This window comes from Periplaneta americana, chromosome 17, assembly GCF_040183065.1.
Source record: "Periplaneta americana isolate PAMFEO1 chromosome 17, P.americana_PAMFEO1_priV1, whole genome shotgun sequence".
In the NCBI taxonomy this organism is placed as follows: domain Eukaryota; kingdom Metazoa; phylum Arthropoda; class Insecta; order Blattodea; family Blattidae; genus Periplaneta; species Periplaneta americana.
In genome coordinates this window covers 87,492,916-87,514,126 of record NC_091133.1, presented here as the reverse complement: position 1 = coordinate 87,514,126, position 21,211 = coordinate 87,492,916, and the positions used below count along the sequence as shown (strand labels likewise).

The 21,211-nt window shown below is 35.9% G+C and overlaps 2 protein-coding genes across 4 annotated transcripts in view; one reads left to right on the top strand and one right to left on the bottom strand.

Annotated features, from left to right (window-relative positions):
* Positions 1 to 12,787, bottom strand: part of Trpm (transient receptor potential cation channel, subfamily M) — a 774,810-nt gene extending 762,023 nt beyond the window's left edge. The window contains exon 1 of the mRNA XM_069815677.1: positions 12,525 to 12,787. The gene's annotated coding sequence lies outside the window, so the exon portion shown is untranslated. The remainder of the gene's footprint in view (positions 1 to 12,524) is intronic.
* The window catches only part of LOC138692627 (5-formyltetrahydrofolate cyclo-ligase-like), a 42,425-nt gene continuing 33,963 nt past the window's right edge, over positions 12,750 to 21,211 (top strand). The window contains exons 1-3 of one of the 3 annotated variants that reach the window (XM_069815679.1): positions 12,750 to 12,827; positions 12,949 to 13,017; positions 19,681 to 19,805. In XM_069815679.1, coding sequence (XP_069671780.1) covers positions 19,695 to 19,805 — 111 coding nt within the window. In that variant the 5' untranslated portion in view covers positions 12,750 to 12,827; positions 12,949 to 13,017; positions 19,681 to 19,694. The other 2 variants (XM_069815680.1, XM_069815678.1) reach the window with 2 other exon arrangements.

Genomic DNA, 21,211 nt, shown 5'->3' with positions numbered 1-21,211 from the left:
ATATGAACTTCGAGGAAAAGCAAATTATATTTTCTCGGGACATATAAGTGCCTAAATTAACTATTAAATTATATTGGTAGGTCCACAGAATTACATTTTGCCGAATTACATTTTGAAAGTTAAAGACTAGAATTTTATTCTGTATAATAATAATAATAATAATAATAATAATAATAATAATAATAATAATAATAATAATAACAACAATAATAATATGAATAATAATATGAATAATAATAATATGAATAATAATAATAGTAATAATAATAATAATAATAATAATAATAATAGTAATAATTCCTCAAACGATTAGGAAAAACGCAAAAATTCTACTTGAAACAAGTAAAGAGATAGGGTTGGAAGTAAATCCCGAAAAGACTAAGTATATGATTATGTCTCGTGATCAGAATATTGTACGAAATGGAACTATAAAAGTTGGAGATTTATCCTTCGAAGAGGTGGAAAAATTCAAAATATCTTGGAGCAACAGTAACAAATATAAATGACACTCGGAAGAAAATTAAACGCAGGATAAATATGGGAAATGCCTGTTATTATTCGGTTGAGAAGCTTTTGTCATCTAGTCTGTTGTCAAAAAGTCTGAAAGTTAGAATTTATAAAACAGTTATATTACCGGTTCTTCTGTATGGCTGTGAAACTTGGATTCTCACTTTGAGAGAGGAACAGAGATTGAGGGTTTTTGAGAATAAGGTTCTTAGGAAAATATTTGGGGCTAAAAGGGATGAAGTTACAGGAGAATGGAGAAAGTTATACAACGCAGAGCTGCACGCATTATATCCTTCACCCGACATAATTAGGAACATTAAATCCAGACGCTTGAGATGGGCATGGCATGTAGCACGTATGGGCGAATCCAGAAATGCATATAGTGTGTTAGTTGGGAGGCCAGAGGAGAAAAGACCTTTAGGGAGGCCGAGACGTAGATGGGAAGATAATATTAAAATGGATTTGAGGGAGGTGGGATATGATAGAGACTGAATTAATCTTGCTCAGGATAGGGACCAATGGCGGGCTTATGTGAGGGCGGCAATGAACCTCCGGGTTCCTTAAAAGCCAGTAAGTAAGTAATAATAGTAATAATAAAGTAAGATATAATGTCTAACCATGCCCACTTTCTTGAGAAAAAATTAAAATAATTGTATACTGCGTGCCTTGGTCTTGATTTCACGCTTAGCTATTGATTCACAATACAAAATTATTTGATTTAAGACCACATTACTAGTAAACTGACTTTTGTTTTACTTCTGACGATAAAATTTTCACCACGATTTTACTTAAGCTATACAGAGTGGAAGGAGACCGATGCACAAAAATTTTAAGAGGTCATTCTATATGTTAAATATAACCCTAGATCATATATACCCCAGATAGGTCGGCCTTATAGGCTTTGACGTTAACAACTCTTGTCAGGTTTACTACGCTGCCATCTAGTTGTTACATAAGGAGTCATGTCATAATTCCCATTTGAATTGCATTAGCGACTGTACTGCCATCTCGTGTTCGTGTTCGTTTACGGCGGACGGGTGGCGATCCTGGCGGTTGTTCTCTTCAAAGTGCAAACTATTTTAACATAGCGATGACCTATCATACATTCATGATCTAGGATATAACGAAACTTTTATTACACATTTCCTTTGATCAAGCACCGTTAAGCAGGAAAAAAAATAGTCTTGCCCAATGGTTTCAGCGCTCTATTGCGGTAACGGCCCGAGAGAAATGGTCCATATACGAGTATATACAGTATATATATATATATATATATATATATATATATATATATATATATATATATGTATATATATGTATATATATTTATATGAAGAGTCCACTGCAAGAATGAGGGATGTCATTTTTTTGTCGAAAATGAACAAAGATTGTAAATGCCTAGCTTAAGACATATAGAATGTACATAGAGCAGCCGTGGCGTGAATGCGACTCGCGAGGACATTGTGGCTCGCAGTGAGAGCTATGCATTTCTCTTGCTTCTAACCTTCCCCAACTCCCACCCTCTCACCCACGGAGTCAAACTCCGTTCCATTTGTATTTGTCTCTGATCTGCGAGTGGCATATGTCTCTCTCGAAACCATGTACCTCTACAAAAACGAAAGTTTCAAATAGGATGGGAGGACGCATTTTTTCGCTGTCAATATGATGAGAATATTAAATGTATGATTTGTTCACGAGTATTACGAGGAAAACGGTTGTATAACATAAAACGACATTATACTACACGTTACTCATGAAACATTAAAATTTAGGTGTTAATAATAATAATATCATCATCATCATCATCATCATCATCATCTCTGTACGTCGATCCTTTTTTCAGCAGATGTACGAATAATGCGGTTAGCTCTTCAATTTGAACTCACTGATTTACAATGTGATGTTAAATGAAAGCTAGATGTAAGGACTTGACAAATGTTGAACTTTCAAATCTTTGCCAAAAAATAAATATCCGAAGCTTCGTTCTTTCGCTTGCTCTGTTGAAGCCATGTTCGCTACACGTTTGTGAAAAATTATTTTCAACAATTAAAATAGTAAAAACAAAATTTAGATCACGACTGACAGACAAATACCTTCGTGATCAACCACGACTGGCAGTAAGTGACATAATTCCTGATTTTGAAACTTTATCGCTGAGACATTCTGAAGACAGTTAATTTTAGGTTGTGATAGTGTTCATTTATTCTTCATTCCTTTCTTCGTTACACGTACTAAACATTAGTTTGTAACATAAAATTATATTTGCTTGACGTAAGGAAAATGAAAACCCGTTAATAAGTCAGACAGTTGCTTCACTTCCCCTTCAGGTGTCCGCCTTCCTCCATAGGTGCTGTGCACGTTGCAGGTTACACAGTGGCTCGGCGCACAACTACATTTTCTGTCCAGTAATGATAGGAAAATCACAGTTACGCTTTGAGCACTAAGCATTTCAAACTTTCAATTGCTTCTCCTGAAAAATGTATTCCAATCCATCATTCTTGCAGTGAACTCTTCATATACAGAAGCTGATAGGTAAAAGTAATCTGAACAGTTAATGTCTTACATATATATATATTTTTTTGCAAATTAAACCGTTTAGTAATCAATTTAAATTTAATAATAGCGAAAATCGTTAAAATAAATCCTGCAACGCAGCTCACTGTCGCGTGTCACCGACTGAATATATGAGGGGGGGGGGGAGGTACGAAGTGCAGGCCTCTCTTGATATAGGCTAGTACGTAATATTGCAGTAGCCGTGATGTTGCCAAATGATTAAAAGAAACATAACGATTTCCTCTAAAACGGAGAATGTTAGAAGAAAAACTTATTCAGATTTTTCAAATCTCTCCTCATGCTCTATAACTAGTTTCATTTTGGTGCCGGGTTTAGCATTCACCTTGTATTCAGCATATCACCCTGTTTTATTGTAAGTCAACACACAATGAACATCAACTGATTTAAGGAGAAATGGCAATAAGCTTATGAATAAAGCACGATACAGCTTCCTGTTTACGAGACATGATTCAATGTGTTGAAATTTCCGCAACGAACCTCATTCCAGTCCTTGTCAGCGATGACAAACGCGTTATGTAACAAGGAATCATTAGTAACACAGCCATCAACTGCATTATATATCATTCCCATTTCTCTTCTGCGAAACCTAAGGTTTGTACTCAGAAGACGTGTAAACAATGGATGACATACCACCTACCCTATTCTAAAATTGCAATATTTCATAAAAACAGCAAAAGTGAAAGCCTTATTACAATAATCTCTTTAGTCCTCTGGAGTGATTACTTTTATACCGTGAAAAATGCACACTTTTTCTCGTGGTGGGGTAAGGGAGAAATATTGGGAATAAGTCCAATAAGGCTTAGATATTATATGGTCAGATTATTATTATTATTATTATTATTATTATTATTATTATTATTATTATTATTATTATTATTATTAGCCGTACCCGTGCGCTCCGCTGCACCCGTTAAAAATAAATATAAAGTAATTACATAATTAAAATAGTACATTTGATCCAGGGAACTTTCGTGTTTGATAGAAGGATAGATCGTTTAATATGTTACTTAATTTAAATAGTATTTAAATAATTAAAATGCGATCATTTTGGTCCAGAGACCACTCATTTGGTGCAATGACAATTCCTTTAACATGTTTCTTAATTTTTATTACATGTAACAATAGTTTAATGAACATTGACATCATTTAGATTTAATGTGTATACTTTATTTTACTTGCTATGTGTTTCCATTGAATTATGGTAATAACTTAACTTTAACCCTTGTTTTCTACGTATTCAGTAAATGGCGCTTGGCCCACTATGGTTCTGAATCCTTCAAATAACTTAAATTATATTATATTATATTATATTATATTATATTATATTATATTATATTATATTATATTATATTATATTATATTATATAAAAGTGTGTTGATAACGGATGTAACTTACATAAACATTATTTTAAGAAATACAGGAAACGAATATACAGAATAGCCTATCAAGTTTTCCGTGCATAAGAAGCTATTTTAATCTTACCTGTCCTCGATTCACTCAGAAGTTACTGTAATAACATTATAGCATTATGTCTATCTAGAGAAACTACACTTTCAAATGGTGAAATAATAATTAATTATACAAATCGGTTAATTTAGCTTCCGATATTACTTCATAAAAACACAAACATTCTCTGTAGGCTATGTTTCATAGCTTTCGATTGTTGTTGTCCAAGGCCCCTTATTTGTCCCGAAGTCATTTGTTTTTTTATTTCATTACACCGCCTTAGATGGCATTTATTTTAATTTTAAAACTCATTTATCTCATTAAATATCAGTCCTATCAAAATTTTTCAAAGAATAAAACTTATCGGAAATGATTTTTAAAGAAACTTTTGTTATGTAACATTTTTCACAAAAATCAATTATAAGCGAGATATTTCGATTTATTTAATTCAGGCCCCCTTATAACCCCCCTTTTAAATAACGTATTTTGAATGCCATATAGCCTAAAATCTAAGTTACAACGAACTTAATTTATATTCTAATTTTCATCGAAATCCGTTCAGCCATCGTCGCGTGAAAAGGTAACAAACATCCAGACAGACAGACAGACAGACATACAAACAAAATTTTCAAAAAAGCGATTTTCGGTTTCAGGGTGGTTAATTATATATGTTAGGACCAATTATTTTTGGAAAATCGAAAATTACCAGAAAAATTTCGGCTACAGATTTATTATTAGTATAGATTATTATTATTATTATTATTATTATTATTATTATTATTATTATTATTATTATTATTATTAGATATAGCATTTTGGGGACCGACTGAGGGAAAACTGTTCTATACCCAAGACTTCACCTCAGTCTAATTTTACTATTGCAGATGACATTAAATGAAGGGAGGTGAAGAGTGTTAGTGGAATGATGGACGGAAACTGGAGTACCCCGAGAAAACTCCTCTACAACGTCTGCTTTGTCCACCACAAATTCATCACGACCTAGCCGGGGACCGAACCCGGCCCTTTTGGAAGGAACACTAGCGCCCAAGCACTTGAGGTTCAGACGAGGCATTTGACGCATGCACAGTTATTGCCTGTTAGGCACTCAGAACACAACAGCGATGGTCCAAAGACTGCTTGGAGACACGCTCGAAGGTGGAGTGGAGAGGGAAGGAAACTGAATGCTCGGAGGTTGCGAAAGCAAGGAATAAATCTGCTACTGTATCAGAAGTACAGTATAGAAGATTAATATCACGCAAAAACGCCTTAACGAAGATGTTAAATATTTTATTCATCCGATGATAACCATTAAGAGTTTACTCGTTCAGTTTTATCAGGCGTTCGAATAGATCGTACTGTATAATACTGATACGAAATGGTGAATTAACGTTGCCATGAACACGAATCGAAAAAAAATCGAAAAATCGAAAGAGAATTGGGAGGACAAATTTAAAAGGTACGCAAAACGCGTCCTTGCAAGGAGTTGGGGGCTGTACAAAACTAAGTATGTGAGCTCCAAGCCTGTTGGCCACTAATCTCACTCCGGATTACGCTGCTCCACTGAAGGAGCTCTAGAAAATTTTGAAGGGGAAGCCGAAATTGGACGTAACCTCTTAGGTACCACATACGCGAGGGGGGCTGAGATTTGATCAAGTGATCACGCAACGGGCGAGGAGGAGATGGCTGGTGTTTGCCGTTAGGATGGCGAGACGCTGTCATCTGTTGTTCGATGACAAAGCATGTGAAGGCCGTCGGAAGAAGCGCCGTGAAATCTAAATCTGCAATCTGAGAGGTCCCTGTCCTTTCAAATTGCGACTAATTGAGTGACCGGGTATATTTAAGACAATTTATAGGTTCTGAACTAGGGCATACGTCGTTTATATTAAAGGGGAATATATATGGGGAAGGATGAACACGAAAATTGCTAACTCATTTTTAAATCCTATTCCATTTGAATATTCTTCCATGCTTTGGAACTCTAAACTCAGTTACGAAACTTCTTTGTGTCTGCACAGCGTTTGGTTCCAGAAAACGTCTCCACAGAAAATGACCGTTGATTTACTGAAAAAAAAATTGTCATGGTTCCTCAAACTGTGTAACACAGAAAATGAATTCGTAACAATATAGGCCTATTCGTCAATTTTTGCGTTCGCATCCCACAGTTTACTAAAATCCCAGTGGCCAATCCTTTATTTACTGTTTTAAGCTACACATTTATTAAGTATGATCACGATAAATAAAGCGCTTTTACAGAACCATCAAAATGATAACAAGAGTGTCTAGAAAATTTCGCTTAGGACACCGAATAATGAAGATCGGCTCTCACTATTGACCTTGAAATCTACAGTTAACGACCAATCATGCCGCGTCGCGCCGTGCCGAAAGCCCTGCTGTGTTCGTATTTCTAGCTGAAAAGCAGTAAAATGAGATTATGTTAGGGTGGTACACAGACAAGGGGAGAAGAGGAGGACAAGCCCTGAAGGGAAATAAGAGTGGGGATGGAAATAATTATCTCGTTGTCAGCGGCATATACGAATGAAATCGTCTTAATTGAAAAGGGGGAGATACGTTGCAATAATGTTTTACCAGTCAAATAGAGTCATGAAAGAGCCAAAGAGATACTCCTATTAATTTAAAACCGATAAAATTCCAACGAAAGCAAGCAGTAAGAATGATATCACAAGCGAGAACAGTCAGAGTAAATCCCTATTACGTGAAATCTTTACATGCGGGTTCGAAACAATCGCATGTTTCTTTCGGAGTAGAAATTTATAGATTTCACAACGAAAACTTTCCGGATAAATTGACTTGTTTAGTCAACTGTCCGAAGACAGGTCTGAACCCCACAAGTGACACCAATAAGGCATCACTCATGAGGCAACTAGACCAGGTGATACAGTCACCGGCGTACTCTGTCGGTTAAGGCGCTTGCCTGGAGTTACATTCGGGCGCGGGTTCGATTCCCGTTTAGGCTGATTACCTTGATTGGTTTTTTCCGAGGTTTTCCCCAACCGTAAGGCAAATGCCAGGTAATCTATGGTGAATCCTCGGCCTCATCTTGCCAAATACCATCTCGCTATCACCAATACCATCGAAGCTAAATAACCTCGTAGTTGATACAGCGTCGTTAAATAACCAAGTAAAAAAAAGACCAGGTGATAATGTGGCCAGTTCCTTTCCCAAATTGACTTGTAGATAGGCCTATATATTTTAAGTACGAAGTCAATCCAAGAGCTGAAAAATGGACTACACAAACGAAGAGGCAAATGATATACCAGAAATCACTTTTTTTTATTATTAATATTATATCGTTGACATCCGATTTTTCAGCATTACAAAACTTTCTCTATGCTGTGTGTAGGCCTAATTATTAGAAAGAAAACTGAATGTTGGTAATAAATTCATTGTTAAGGGGTAATTTCCAGTTCTCTGGCAATAGTTTTTAAAAATAACCCACAAAAGTAAAATTATAAAAGAGTATAGGTCTACCTGCGCGTGAGGGGAAAGAAAAAGTGGACTACGAAGCTTCCCTCCTTCATTACGCTTCGATTTGCTGCTATAGTTAGCTCACCGCCACCATAAAGGTCCGGTCAAACAACGTGGACTGTCCGCGCGGACGGGAGGATCGCAGTCCGCCACGGACTGAGGAAGTCAAACAGAACGCGGACAGTGCAGGACGAACCAGTGTGGAAACATGTTGCCAAGTGCACTACTCATCGTATTTTCTCGATTTGTTTCTAAATTTCTTTGAAATTGTACTTTCAGTTTCGTTTTTTCTCCTGGATTAATTAACATGTCCAGCAGCTCCTCAGATGAAGAATAATTCCTTCATTTGTTCGCTTTGAGCCGTTCATCAAAGCGGAAAAGGAAGTGGGTGCATGAAATAAATGATAAAGAGGGGAACTAGGCAAATTTCACAGACTGTGTAATGAACTGAATTCGTTCGAAGACCGTTTTTACGACTATTTTCGAATGTCTAAACAAAAGTTTGAGGAATTACATAGCCTTATAGAACCAAAAATATTGAAAGTGACAACAAACTGGAGGAGATCGATTGGAATGAAGGAAAGACTAGCGATCTGCTTGAGGAAAATAAAAGATGTTCGTTTGTATTTTAAACTGTATCTGAAAAATAAGTATGAATATAGAAAAGAAAACACGACTCAGAAAACAGTATTATTTCGTAGACGAAATTACAATTGCGGTTTATTTGCGAGCTGCAGTACGTTTTCGTACAAATCTTTTGCAGAAGAAACAATAGTGACAAAAAACGTAATGACATCGGAGGTGTGGTAGCTACCTCCAAGTCAGTACAATTAATTTCATTGGAAGGATTATGTATATAACTAGGATTATCTGACCACGATGAGTTGGTTGAAAAAAAAGAGACGATGGAGGTGGAGTCTGGATGTAGCGTATCATATAAATGAGCATATTCCCGCACAAATTAAATTAATTTTTCCGTTTCATCGGCCATTTTCTACGAGATGTCCGCCGCGAACCCTGTGAAAAAAACACAACTCCCTATCAGTCCGCCGCGAACCAGACTAGACCGCGCGACAGTCCGCGTTCTGTTTGACCGGGCCTTAAGGTTCTCACTGTAAGCAACGGATGCATTTGGTTTCACAAGATAACGAATGACCTATACATCTTTTGTTCCAATTAAAGATAGTTGAACTTAATTGTAGGAACTATATTATGAATATTATAATATTTTAAAAGAGAAGAATAAGTAATTTTAAGATGTCTGACCTTCAGCCAAATAAATTTGGTGACGTCTTTGTTGTAAGCCGGATATTCCAAGTATGAAATATCTACAGTAATATAAGGAGAGTACACTGACGATGATGTCACTTCGTACATTCCTTCATGGCGCAGCATGTTTGTAACGTTACGACAGCACTTTCACTATAATGTAATGCGGTTGATATTAATGTTTATTTTTAACTGAATATTGTAAACAGCTGTCCGAGAAAAGTTTATGGCCCCTTATGTTAATTCGTCAATTAAATTACTTTTTTTTTCTTCTTCAATTTCTAGCTTCATCTGTTGTCATTTGAATCCATCGCTTCCATTGTCTACTTCGAACTCTACTTCTATTCCTTTATAATTCAGAGCTTGTTTTGCAGGACCGTAGCAGTAGGCTATATTCTCTTCTTATCCTCTCTACTTAGCATTTTACCATTGTTTATTCTCAGAAATTTCGTGACTTACCGTTCGCTTTAAAAAAATATCCAATGTATAACAAAGAATATTTCTTACACAAGAACTCGCAGTAACTCTATTTAGCCCACCAATGCAATTGTCGTGAAGTAAAACCATTGTTTATACTTTGTTATCGGTGTCGCAATAGGAAAAAAAAACTTCAGTCCTCTCGCAGTATTTAGGAGCGATGTAAAACAAAATATATTGCCTACGTACGTACAGTTATTGCTAATATTAGATCATTACGCACTTAATCTGTCTCTATCATTTGTGACAGCAATTTCTTATTGTTGAAACAGTTTTTCCCGAAGTTCTATTTTTTTATAGTAATTCTATTGTTTTAATATAAAAGTGAATGAAAAAAAAAAGACTACATAAAGAGAGAAATAGCCAATGCATTCAATCTTACTAATATAGATTTAGTCTTCTTTAAATTCGCATTAATGGTTTCACTTTGAATAATTCCAGAGTTAAGATTCGAGTATTTAACATTTTGGAAACTATAAGACTACAAGGGGTAACTTTTATTTATTTTATTTTATTTGGTTATTTAACGACGCTGTTTCGACTAGGTTATTTAGCGTCGATGAGATTGGTGATAGCGAGATGGTATTTGGCGAGATGAGGCCATAGATTACCTGGCATTCACCTTACGGTTGGGAAAAGCCTCGGAAAAACCAACCAGGAAATCAGCCCGAGGGGGAGGGGGGAATCGAACCCGCGCCAAAGCGCAACTTCAGACCGGCAGGCAAGCGCCTTAACCAACTGAGCCACGCCGATGGCTACAAGGGGTAACAGAATAATGTGTATACTGGTCAGTTTACAAATTACCGTACTGTTTATGACACAATATGGTTTTGCATCCTTTGATAGTAAGACTTCCTGTTATGAGTTGAGAATATAGGCCTATCACTATTACACATACGATCTCTTAAACATTATCATTCAACAACAAATATAACTTCGGAAACTATTTTAAAATTTAATTTCAACAAACAATCCATGTCGCATTGTTATAGATGAGCTACTTCTGGATTAATTTCAAAGGCATATTGGTTCCGTTAAGTTCAATGTTAATTGAAAAATGAGTTCTATTCAGTCAATACTTAACATAAACACAATAAAACATGTTATAATAACATTTACACAGATTTTAAAAACGTTTTCGCCAATTTTGATATCTTCAGGTCGTGTAGGTCGAATGGAACATGTTATAAAAAGTGAACACTTGGTATATGACGTTAAAAACCAAAGTTACAACTGTAATATCACTTAAAAACAGAGAATAGAATATAGCAAAAAGCCTCCACGATGTGTGTAGAATCACTGTGTTGAAAGAGGCGTGTGTGACAATAGTTTTGCTGTTTCCTTGGTTCACACACGCCTCTTTCAACACAGTGATTCTACACACATCGTGGAGGCTTTTTGCTATATTCTATTCTCTGTTTTTAAGTGATATTACAGTTGTAACTTTGGTTTTTAACGTCATATACCAAGTGTTCACTTTTTATAACATGTTCCATTCGACCTACACGACCTGAAGATGCCAATCAAAATTGGCGAAAACGTTTGTTTTTAAAATCTGTGTAAATGTTATTATAACATGTTTTATTGTGTTTATGTTAAGTATTGACTGAATAGAACTCATTTTTCAATTACTTCTCGATTGTTACGCAACTATGAATATCACAGCACAGGTTACAACAAGCATAGATCACAACAAATTATATTCAAGTCCAAAATGTACCTCGCATTAGCCAATGTTTTGTCAGAAACTTCTGGAACCGTTGCAACAATCCAACTCACGCCGCTTGTCTAGTTCAATTGCTGACAAATCCTGCTATATTTATAAAGGAAAATGTGTCAATTATCTGGGACACAACTGACAGTTCTGAGAATACCTATGGTATTTATAACATTTAAAAGGAACCGAAGAAAAACGTTAAAAATTACAACAGGTTGAATGAGAGATGATGTTTATCAAGGCGTGATTCTACTCTTGACGGGCAGGAGCCTGTATGAAGTGTCAAACACAGCTCTACACTGTCCAAAGTTCAAGCACCGGAAAGAAACGAGATGTGCCTGCATTTTATCACCATAAGAAACGACCTTATCTTGTGTTTCTAATTGCAATGATATCTGCGAAACTCAAGACAGTAATAGGGCTTACAAGTTAGCATTATGGGGCGTTGATGGATTTGTGTTGAGACAGCACATTTCTCCAAGGTCAACATATACAATAGGTTTGTCATAGTTCAAGGAACTGGTTTATCGGTACCTAAATATTTACAACACCCATAAAATATGTAACAATGCGTTCAACTCAAATAAAACTCCTTCAAAATCGCATGCCAACTGGTCCATTTTCGACTGAAGTATCAATTCGTATTAACAGCACATAGAATGTACACAAAGTCATTGTTTTTTTTTTTCCGCCCGACAGCTAAGAGATTACAGTATCGCTAAGGTTACAAAAAAAACGGTGCCAGTATTGTTAGCACTACTGACTGACATTCGTACGTCACCGCTTAACCAGTACTGCACTGATTGTGAGAATACCTGTTTGCGAGTTTGCGAAACTAAACGAAGGTGTACTTCTGACAAGTTTATGAATATGTAGCTCACAACGAAATAAAGAACTGTTTCAACTTCGTTTATAAGTTGTCTTTCACTTGACAGGTTTATAATTCATTATTTATACACCCTGACAACAAAACAGAAGGAAATTTCACACGAAATACAATCACTTATACATATTAATAAACTACGTTAAGTAACAAATAAAGTTTACCTTGAGTTTTAAGAAAATAGGCTACAATTGTCGGAATAAACAGTATCTTCCTCTTATTAAACACATTATCACACGGTTTACTCTTGCCACGGAACAACATACAGGTGTTTATAAAGTTAACACAACTACCGCGAAAACTTTGTCAACAGGCCACATGTCACACTCGAAAAACAACAGCACACGACCACGCTACTCGCCGGCCTTGCGACGACTGACGCAACCACTACAGCTGTATTTCGATTAATCGATAGTTCAAATGTAATCGTCGGCAAGATCGACGTCTGTTAACTTCCCAAAATTAAAGTAAAACTTCCCACTTGTTTACATTATAAAGCATTATAGCACGTGCTTAAAACATGCACGTAAGAGTTATGATGCGATCTAAAGTGCTAGTATAAGCTATATTTCTCAATTCGCTTTTCAGGTTAAACACGACAACGTGCTGTTATTGTGACGAGTGACCATATTGATCTGAGACTTGTCAACTATCAAGGTAACTAATCTTCAATTTGTGTATTTTTTCGTACTGTTTGAGGATTAAGTGATTATGTTTTATTAGACTTTAGATAAAAACTACTTGTTATATCATACTATTGAACCACGATAAAATGAAATTGACATTAATATGTATTATACAATCAGTATTGTTCACTGATGTTAAGTGATTTCTTACTTTATCTGTGATATAGTAATTAAAATAAGCCAGATAAGTAAGAATAAAATATGTTTTGCAATATTATCAAGTGACGAGCAAAGCCATATGCATTCAGTGTCACCATCTACCAATATAAATTTCAACTTTTTGAAGTAATTCTTTCTTCCACCACTAGATGGCGGATACATCAATATCTGAATCTATATTGAATAACATTAGATTTATTAATTCTTTCCGAATTTGGGTTTTGTATAGTCTTGAGACCGCGGCCCATATAGCCTTACAACGGTTTATATTACAAAGGAAGACATCTAGTATAAATTATTGATCGAAATAAATGTAAAGCTTACCTTATAGACATCGTCCGGGAGCTGAGTAAATAGACATTTCATGAGCAAAGTACAAATTCACTTACACTAAAAGAAATAAAATCACAATTTGTGGAATTATATTATATTATATTATATTATATTATATTATATTATATTATATTATATTACATTATATTATTATTATTATTATTATTATTATTATTATTATTATTATTATTATTATTATTATTATTATTATTATTATTATTGCTGCTGCTACTTAGTGAAAAAAAAGAGTGCATAGTTTCAAATAGGACCAACTGCAATAAAATTTCAATAGTCAGGAACGTTTTAACATTATTTTGTAAGGGTGCTGGAGAGATTCTGAAACAGGATATGATAATTACAATATAACAGCCGTGGAATACGAAAATGAAATATCAAACCACAAAATTGGTTCAATTAAGAATATACCGGTACTCGTACGTATCACAGCAGCAAAAAATTTTCCGAAAGATATTTTTTTTATTGGGTTATTTTACGACGCTGTATCAACATCTAGGTTATTTAGCGTCTGAATGATATGAAGGTGATAATGCCGGTGAAATGAGTCCGGGGTCCAGCACCGAAAGTTACCCAACATTTGCTCGTATTGGGTTGAGGAAAAACCCCGGAAAAAAACCTCAACCAGGTAACTTGCCCCGACCGGGATTCGAACCCGGGCCACCTGGTTTCGCAGCCAGACGCGCTGACCGTTACTCCACAAGTGTGGACTCTGAAAGATATTTCCTGGAAACACTGCAGCACAGAATTGCAAAAGAACAAGAAAGGCTATTGGCAATTAGGAATTTTACTACGAAAGGGTCGACCTGGTTTGCGAGTTGGTACAGCGCTGGCCTTCTATGCCCAAGGTTGCGGGTTCAATCCCGGGCCAGGTCGATGGGATTTAAGTGTACTTAAATGCGACAGGCTTATGTCAGTAGATTTACTGGCATGTAAAAGAACTCCTGCGGGACAAAATTCCGGCACACTGGCGACGCTGATATAACCTCTGCAGTTGCGAGTGTCGTTAAATAAAACATAACATTTTTAACTACGAAAGTGTATAATGCGAACTCTAATTTGTAGTAGTGCTCAAACCAGGAGAATGCGTCTGAATACACAGGGGTGAAGTAAACAAAATACTTCCAATAATTTAGGAGAAATCTCGGGTGTACGGACAGATGACAATTCTAAACTAACTTTTGACGTGAATACACTACAGTCTTACTAATAAAAACTCTATATACAGATGTTTAACTGTCTTATACTTATACAATGAGTAGCTCGTTTATAAGTCGTGTGTAAATTCCTTACTAATAATCACTACATACGTCGTGTATAACAGTATGACTGTTACACATCTACGTCATAGTTTCGTCATTACTTCGTTACGAAAATTAATAGAATATCTGAGGTTCTCTATTGCATCTGGTAGAGCGCTGTAGTGTGGCGTGTTAAATATCGATAGTACAACTGGCTCTAATCGATTACCACATTACATTTTGGTCAAAGAGTACAAGCTACAGCAATATTATTCTAATAATTCTATGATCTTTGGTTTGTTCTTCTGTGGTTACAAGGTAACCATCGTCATAAAATGACAGTCGATACAAACAGCTGTTAGAGGGCGGCCATTTTTTCGCTATATACAACACTTAAACAAAGGGTTTTGTGTATATAACTGCTGCAAAGCAATTCTCATTGTATAGTTACAGCCTGTTTATACGTCCATAGCTTATTCACGGTTTATTAGTAACGTTTTCTGTCTCAACTCTGCATAAGTCTCGTATAAAAACTATACACGGTTTATTAGTAAGACTGTATAAGACTAAATCGTAATGCAATGTTTTTTTGAACAATACGAAGGTTAGCTGCCGGTGTAGCTGTAGCTCAGTTGGCTGAGGCGCTTGCCTGCCGATCCGCAGTTGCGCTTGGGCTGATTAAGGCTGGTTCACAATAAACCGGGAACGGAAACGACAACGAGAACGAGAGCGGAAATACTGTTAAAATAAATGTATTTAAATGTGAGCAATTAACTATTGTGAATACCCACATTTAGATACATTTTAACATTATTTCCGTTCTCGTTCTCGTTTCCGTTCCCGGTTTATTGTGAACCAGCCTTTACCTGGTTGGGTCTTCCCCGAGGTTTACACCAACTGTAAGCCGAACATCATGTAATCTATGGTGAATCCTCGGCTTCATCTCGCAAAATACCATCCCACTATCACCCATCCCTTCGACGCTAAATAACCGAGCAGTTAATACAGCTTCGTTAAATAATTTAAAAAAAATACGAAGGCAATCTTTTCAAGTCTGATGTAGTTGAGAGGCTCGTCTCAACTGTTGCATACATCTCCTGATTGGGGCACTAGTTGGACTGGCATGTGGTATAAATACTTGAACAGATTTTAACTGGAGAGATGAATTTATAGGGAATTGAAGAGCAAGGTTAAATGTATGCTTTGCGAAAAAAAAAAGTAGTAGTAGTAGTAGTAGTAGTAGTAGTAGTAGTAGTAGTAGTAGTAGTAGTGCCCCCCAAACTTTTCTGAATTCGTTTCTCTTTTTCTATTAACGTTAGAAAATATTGCATTCAGAAGATTTTTCTTGCTTTTGTTTCTGATTAAGTTTCTTTGCTTAAATTTACGAATTAATGTCTTCAGATCATGTGTCTGGACTATAATATTTATTTTTAAATTTCTGAATTTATAAAAATTTCTATACTTCATTTGAGGAATGGAAGCAGTGTAATGTTTCTTTTGTAACAGCCTGTACTCATGTGTTAGAAGTCTGCAGGTGTTCAGGCCGCCACTTGGAGAAATATGAATAACATACTGCACGACAATGCAGAAAAAAGAAAAGTGATTCTGGTATAATGTGTAAACTTAAAGACGAGATTAAATAAAATAATTAGAATTTACATTTCATATGATACCTTAATTTTTTAAATAAACAGATAAATTAAATGTAAAATTGTATATTTTGTTACAATTTTACTTTCAATTTATTGTTGTGAATGCTATAAAAATACCGATCGGTGGCAACAATGCACAACGAAAACGTAACTGTGACTTTGTACTGTCAATTCACCATTATTATGATCGCCAGTTGTGCGAGAGATTTCGGGGCAATGAGTTCGCGACATCACGAGACATTCGTTCATTCTTTGTGAGCGTACACAAATCTAAAAGTGGATTATACCTACAGTTCAACCCTATATAACTCAGTCCGAAACATTGTGGATGTGTATGTAACATTGTAATAAACATACTCCCAGAAAATATCTTCATTAAATTATAATATTCCGATATACTGTACCACGGTCAAGATTTAAGAGGGGAGAAGGTAAATGATGTACTCTATAACCTCATTATATCGGGATTCTATGGTTTTGCTTTGCCACTCCCAAGGAAACGGTTCTCTCTTCCGCCTATGGCAATAGCAGCGGGAATATTACATTTCGAAGAATATGCGATGAATGTCAAAATAAAAATTCCCGCAATTGCAGTTTTACAAACTGAATGCAATGCTTTCCTGGACTTGTGTAAATGTAAACTGTTCATAAAAAGAAACGTAAGTTTGCAAAAAATAGAATCGAGTTGAGATGAGATGAGGACGGTCAACGAAGAAAATAGTTCAGATACAATAATTCCTAATATCCATAATCAACTTAATGGGGAAAATAGCAAGTAGAAAGTAAAAAGACTGATAGGCCTACTTACATATTTTAAGACTCCCAATAGAAGTTCGAAGACGCCGAGATGCTAGACATCCTTAGGCTGGAAGAGAAGATGAATTCTCTTGGTATTAGGAAGAGATCAACACGCCTACAATAATAAAATAGACAGTCATTATTATTATTATTATTATTATTATTGTAAACATCATTTTCATTATCATCACCATCACCATCATTGTTCACACACAAAATCCTTTTCTTCATAAATGTCGAAACCATTATCACAAAACTAAGTTCCTGGAAAGTCATGTCATAACTAAGGAAAATGTGTTTTCAGCTATAGATAACCGGTAGATAGCACAAATATGTTCCTTGTGATGCAGCGATAACATACATCCTGTAAGCTTATTGATGTTCCGCACTGATGAACAAATGACTGTAGCAATCCATACTACAGATCCATTTGGAACAAAGGCACATTGATTATGCTACGAATTGACTGGAAAACAACTTAGATAAAACTTCATACTTCAAGAATGAAACTAACATTCTGTAACAATCCCCTTCAATAAAACATACAGGAACAGTTAAAGAAGTTCGTATTTCTGTGCATGATTTTTGGGAGTTTAAAATAATTTTATTTAAAAGTATTTCTTATAATGTATATTTTTCTTATAATCTACATAGCCAAGAAATAGTAAATATGTGATTTGTCTTGTAGCTTGAAAACTTGCTTCACGTAAATGTTACAATCTAAAAGTGCAGTTCTTTACATTGTACGTTTTATCGAGGCAAAGTCCAAAAACATTTTAATTAGTAACACTATATCGTAGTTTTTTAATTTTTTTATCTGTTTATACATGGTGTTCCCGGGCTGGTGTTACAAACGTTCAGGGATGATAGGGAAGGACACATGTATCAATTTAAGATCAGGAACCCTGGTCCGGGAATGACTGAGTCGAAAGTTATAAGCAAAAATAGTTGTGTGGAAATGGAATTGTAATTTGGCACCATGTGCCCTCCTTCCCTTAACCTTTGGAACAGTCGTGGAAAGATGGTATGGGTCGGATGTCTACGTGAGTACTTGCACCCGATACAATCTGTGAGCTTGTCTACTGTTCCCACTGGTTCATCCGTATTCGAAAATCAGGTCTGCATATTCCGCTCTCCTGTACTCCTCCATTTCACTAGGACTGATCGACTGGACACTGCAACTTGTACCAGGACCGACCATGTCCGTTACACATTACGCTATCTGCATTGCTTTAGTGTAGTTTCCTGCCCCCACTCCTGAGACAGCGCACTGAATGGATAACATGAGTGAAGACATCGTAAACAACGACAGATGAATACAGTATGTGTAAGATGTACAGATTAATACACGCAAATAAGGTGTACAGAGGAATAAAATTATTTCATTTCCACACAACTATTTTTGCTTGCAACTTTCGACTCGGTCATTTCAGGACCAGGGTTCCTGGTCTCAAATTGATACATGTGTCCTTCCCCATCATCCCTGAAAGTTTGTAACACTAGCCCGGAAACACCCTGTATTATGTATATCTGTATGATGAAATACGAGAGTGTGTTTGTGGGAGTGTGAGAGAGAGGGTGACGGTATGATACAGGGGTTGTGTGTGAGAGAGAATGTGTGAATGTGAGAGAGAATTTTAGATAGCAGTGTAAGAGAGAAGAAGTGTTGGAGAGAGAATCGAGAGACCGTCACCACCACTTAAAAAAATAAATTAAAATATTGACTATGTATAATTAAGAAATGTACAATATAATAACTGCCAAATACAGTCTTATAAAAAGAATAGACACCACTCACAATGAGGCATCACTTCATGTAACAGGAAGAGTCATGTCAACCCCAATGGCTGCAGTGAAATCCTCAATCCGAGTTGCGCTCGGGCGCGTGTTCCATTTCCGATTGAGCTGATTACCTGGTTGGGTTTCTTTCCGAGGTTTTCCCCAACTATTAGGCAAATGTCAGGTAATCTATGACGAACCTTCGACCTCATCTCGCTATCACCAATTTCCATCAACGCTAGAAACCTCGCAGTTGATACAGCGTCGCTAAATAACCAAATAAAAAAATAACTCCGAACGCACTATAGGTCTGTCAGTATATTCTCCCAAAGGCTTAAAAATCTTATTTCGGCAGATTGAATCCTACTTTCATCCACTCCATTCAATGTCCAGTTTTTATCGATGTGTCAAGACTCACAAACCGCGTCGTTTTGAAAAATTCCAACTGGATTTTGTTTGGTTTTGTCTTTTTGTGTGTTAAAAACTTCATCTCGTAAATATCTCAAAATCTATTTGTTTCTTGCAAAATCGTAACATTTTTTCCTCATATTCGTGCTATGAGGAATAAAAATAGCAACGTCTTCATTAAAATATATTTTTAAACCCACAAATAACTTATTATCTGTATTTTTTAATTTAAATTTTGATCTATTTCAGCTTTATTCTGGAAAATGTCGACTCTGGCATCAGCTAAAAATGCTCTACGCAAAGAAATTAAGAAAGCAATTGCTCTCCTAACTCCGGAACAGAAGAAATGCCAATCTGATATCGTCACTCAAAAGGTATGTTACCGCAAGGACAGAGGTCAATTTCATTGCTGAGGATTACAATCTTTTAATTGAGCAGCAGCTTTATTACTAAACTTATAGATGGGACGTGCTGGAATGTTTCGCAGCAAGGCCGTGTGGAAATACTCGTATAAACCCATCTGACAGTGAGTAGTTGCAACGTTGTCCAGTAACCGAAATGTTACGAAAGACAAGCATGATGAATTGTGAAAGAATTTAATACTAGGGTCTTTCAAGAAATGTAACTACATTACGTGTCGTCGTATTCGTCCAAAGATTGTGTAAATTACAGAATATCACTAATAATAGACCAAATTTAGTGTCAACAAGGTCATTTTGTCACCAAGATTGAGAATAACACAATGTAAGAAAGACATAAGATAAGCTATAAATATCCTGTTCTAATTTTAATCTATTTATTGTTCAAGATACTTTCCATGTTACATTCATATTTCTCGAAAGGAGATAAGAATAGTTCCTTTCTTGTTTAATCTGTTATTTAATGACTTTGTTTAAACTGTTCGAATACCTAGCATCAACGGAGGAGGTGATAGTGATATGATGCGAGATTAATAAGAGGATCAATCATAGAATTACATTAATAACGGACTGAAAGCTCCTACAACTACTAGATAATCCGATTTTGGAAGTAGATGAGAAATGGATTTTTTTTACGAAACCCAGGCAAAAGAAAGCATGGATATCTCGTAGCCAACAAGTGCATCTCGTGATTCCCTGAAATCATTTTTGGTACACGAGTACAGTACGATTATTTAGTCCTGACAATCGCCAGCATTATGCGCCTGGGTCAGGCGAGTCCATTAAGTTACGCCAAGGGATGTTCAGGTTAGTCTGTTGCCTGCAGTCAGAGCGATCGGATGTCACGCATGCGGTATAACGTTGTGTTTCCAGTACAGTTAACCTGTACTGCATTCCTTTACCGACCGCTCACCCTTATCTCTATTCCGGAACTCTCCCCATTACTCCTATTACTTCCCCTCTTTCGTGTCGTTGAGCTGTCAGGATTAAATAATCGGTCTGTAGTTATATTGTGTGCGGGGTAGAATTTTAAAGGTATGGTTTACTTTGAACATATTCCAAATGGATCGTGTATACGACGTTTCTCGTAATCGGTATCCGTTTTCTGTCAACCGAAAAGAAGAAAGATATCGCTGCCAAATTGAACTATTGGCAGAAATATGACAGATTATCATCGAAAATAATGAACTTTATTTGAAATAATGATCTGTGTTAGTTATTTTTAATTTGCTGTTAAATATATTATTTTCATGAATAAAAATCTGTTGAATAAGTTTTAACGATGATTTCCCAATCTTCAATTTGGGTAAGTTTTGTTAACTTTTGTTGCAGGTGTACGGAATATTTTGGATGTAGGCCTA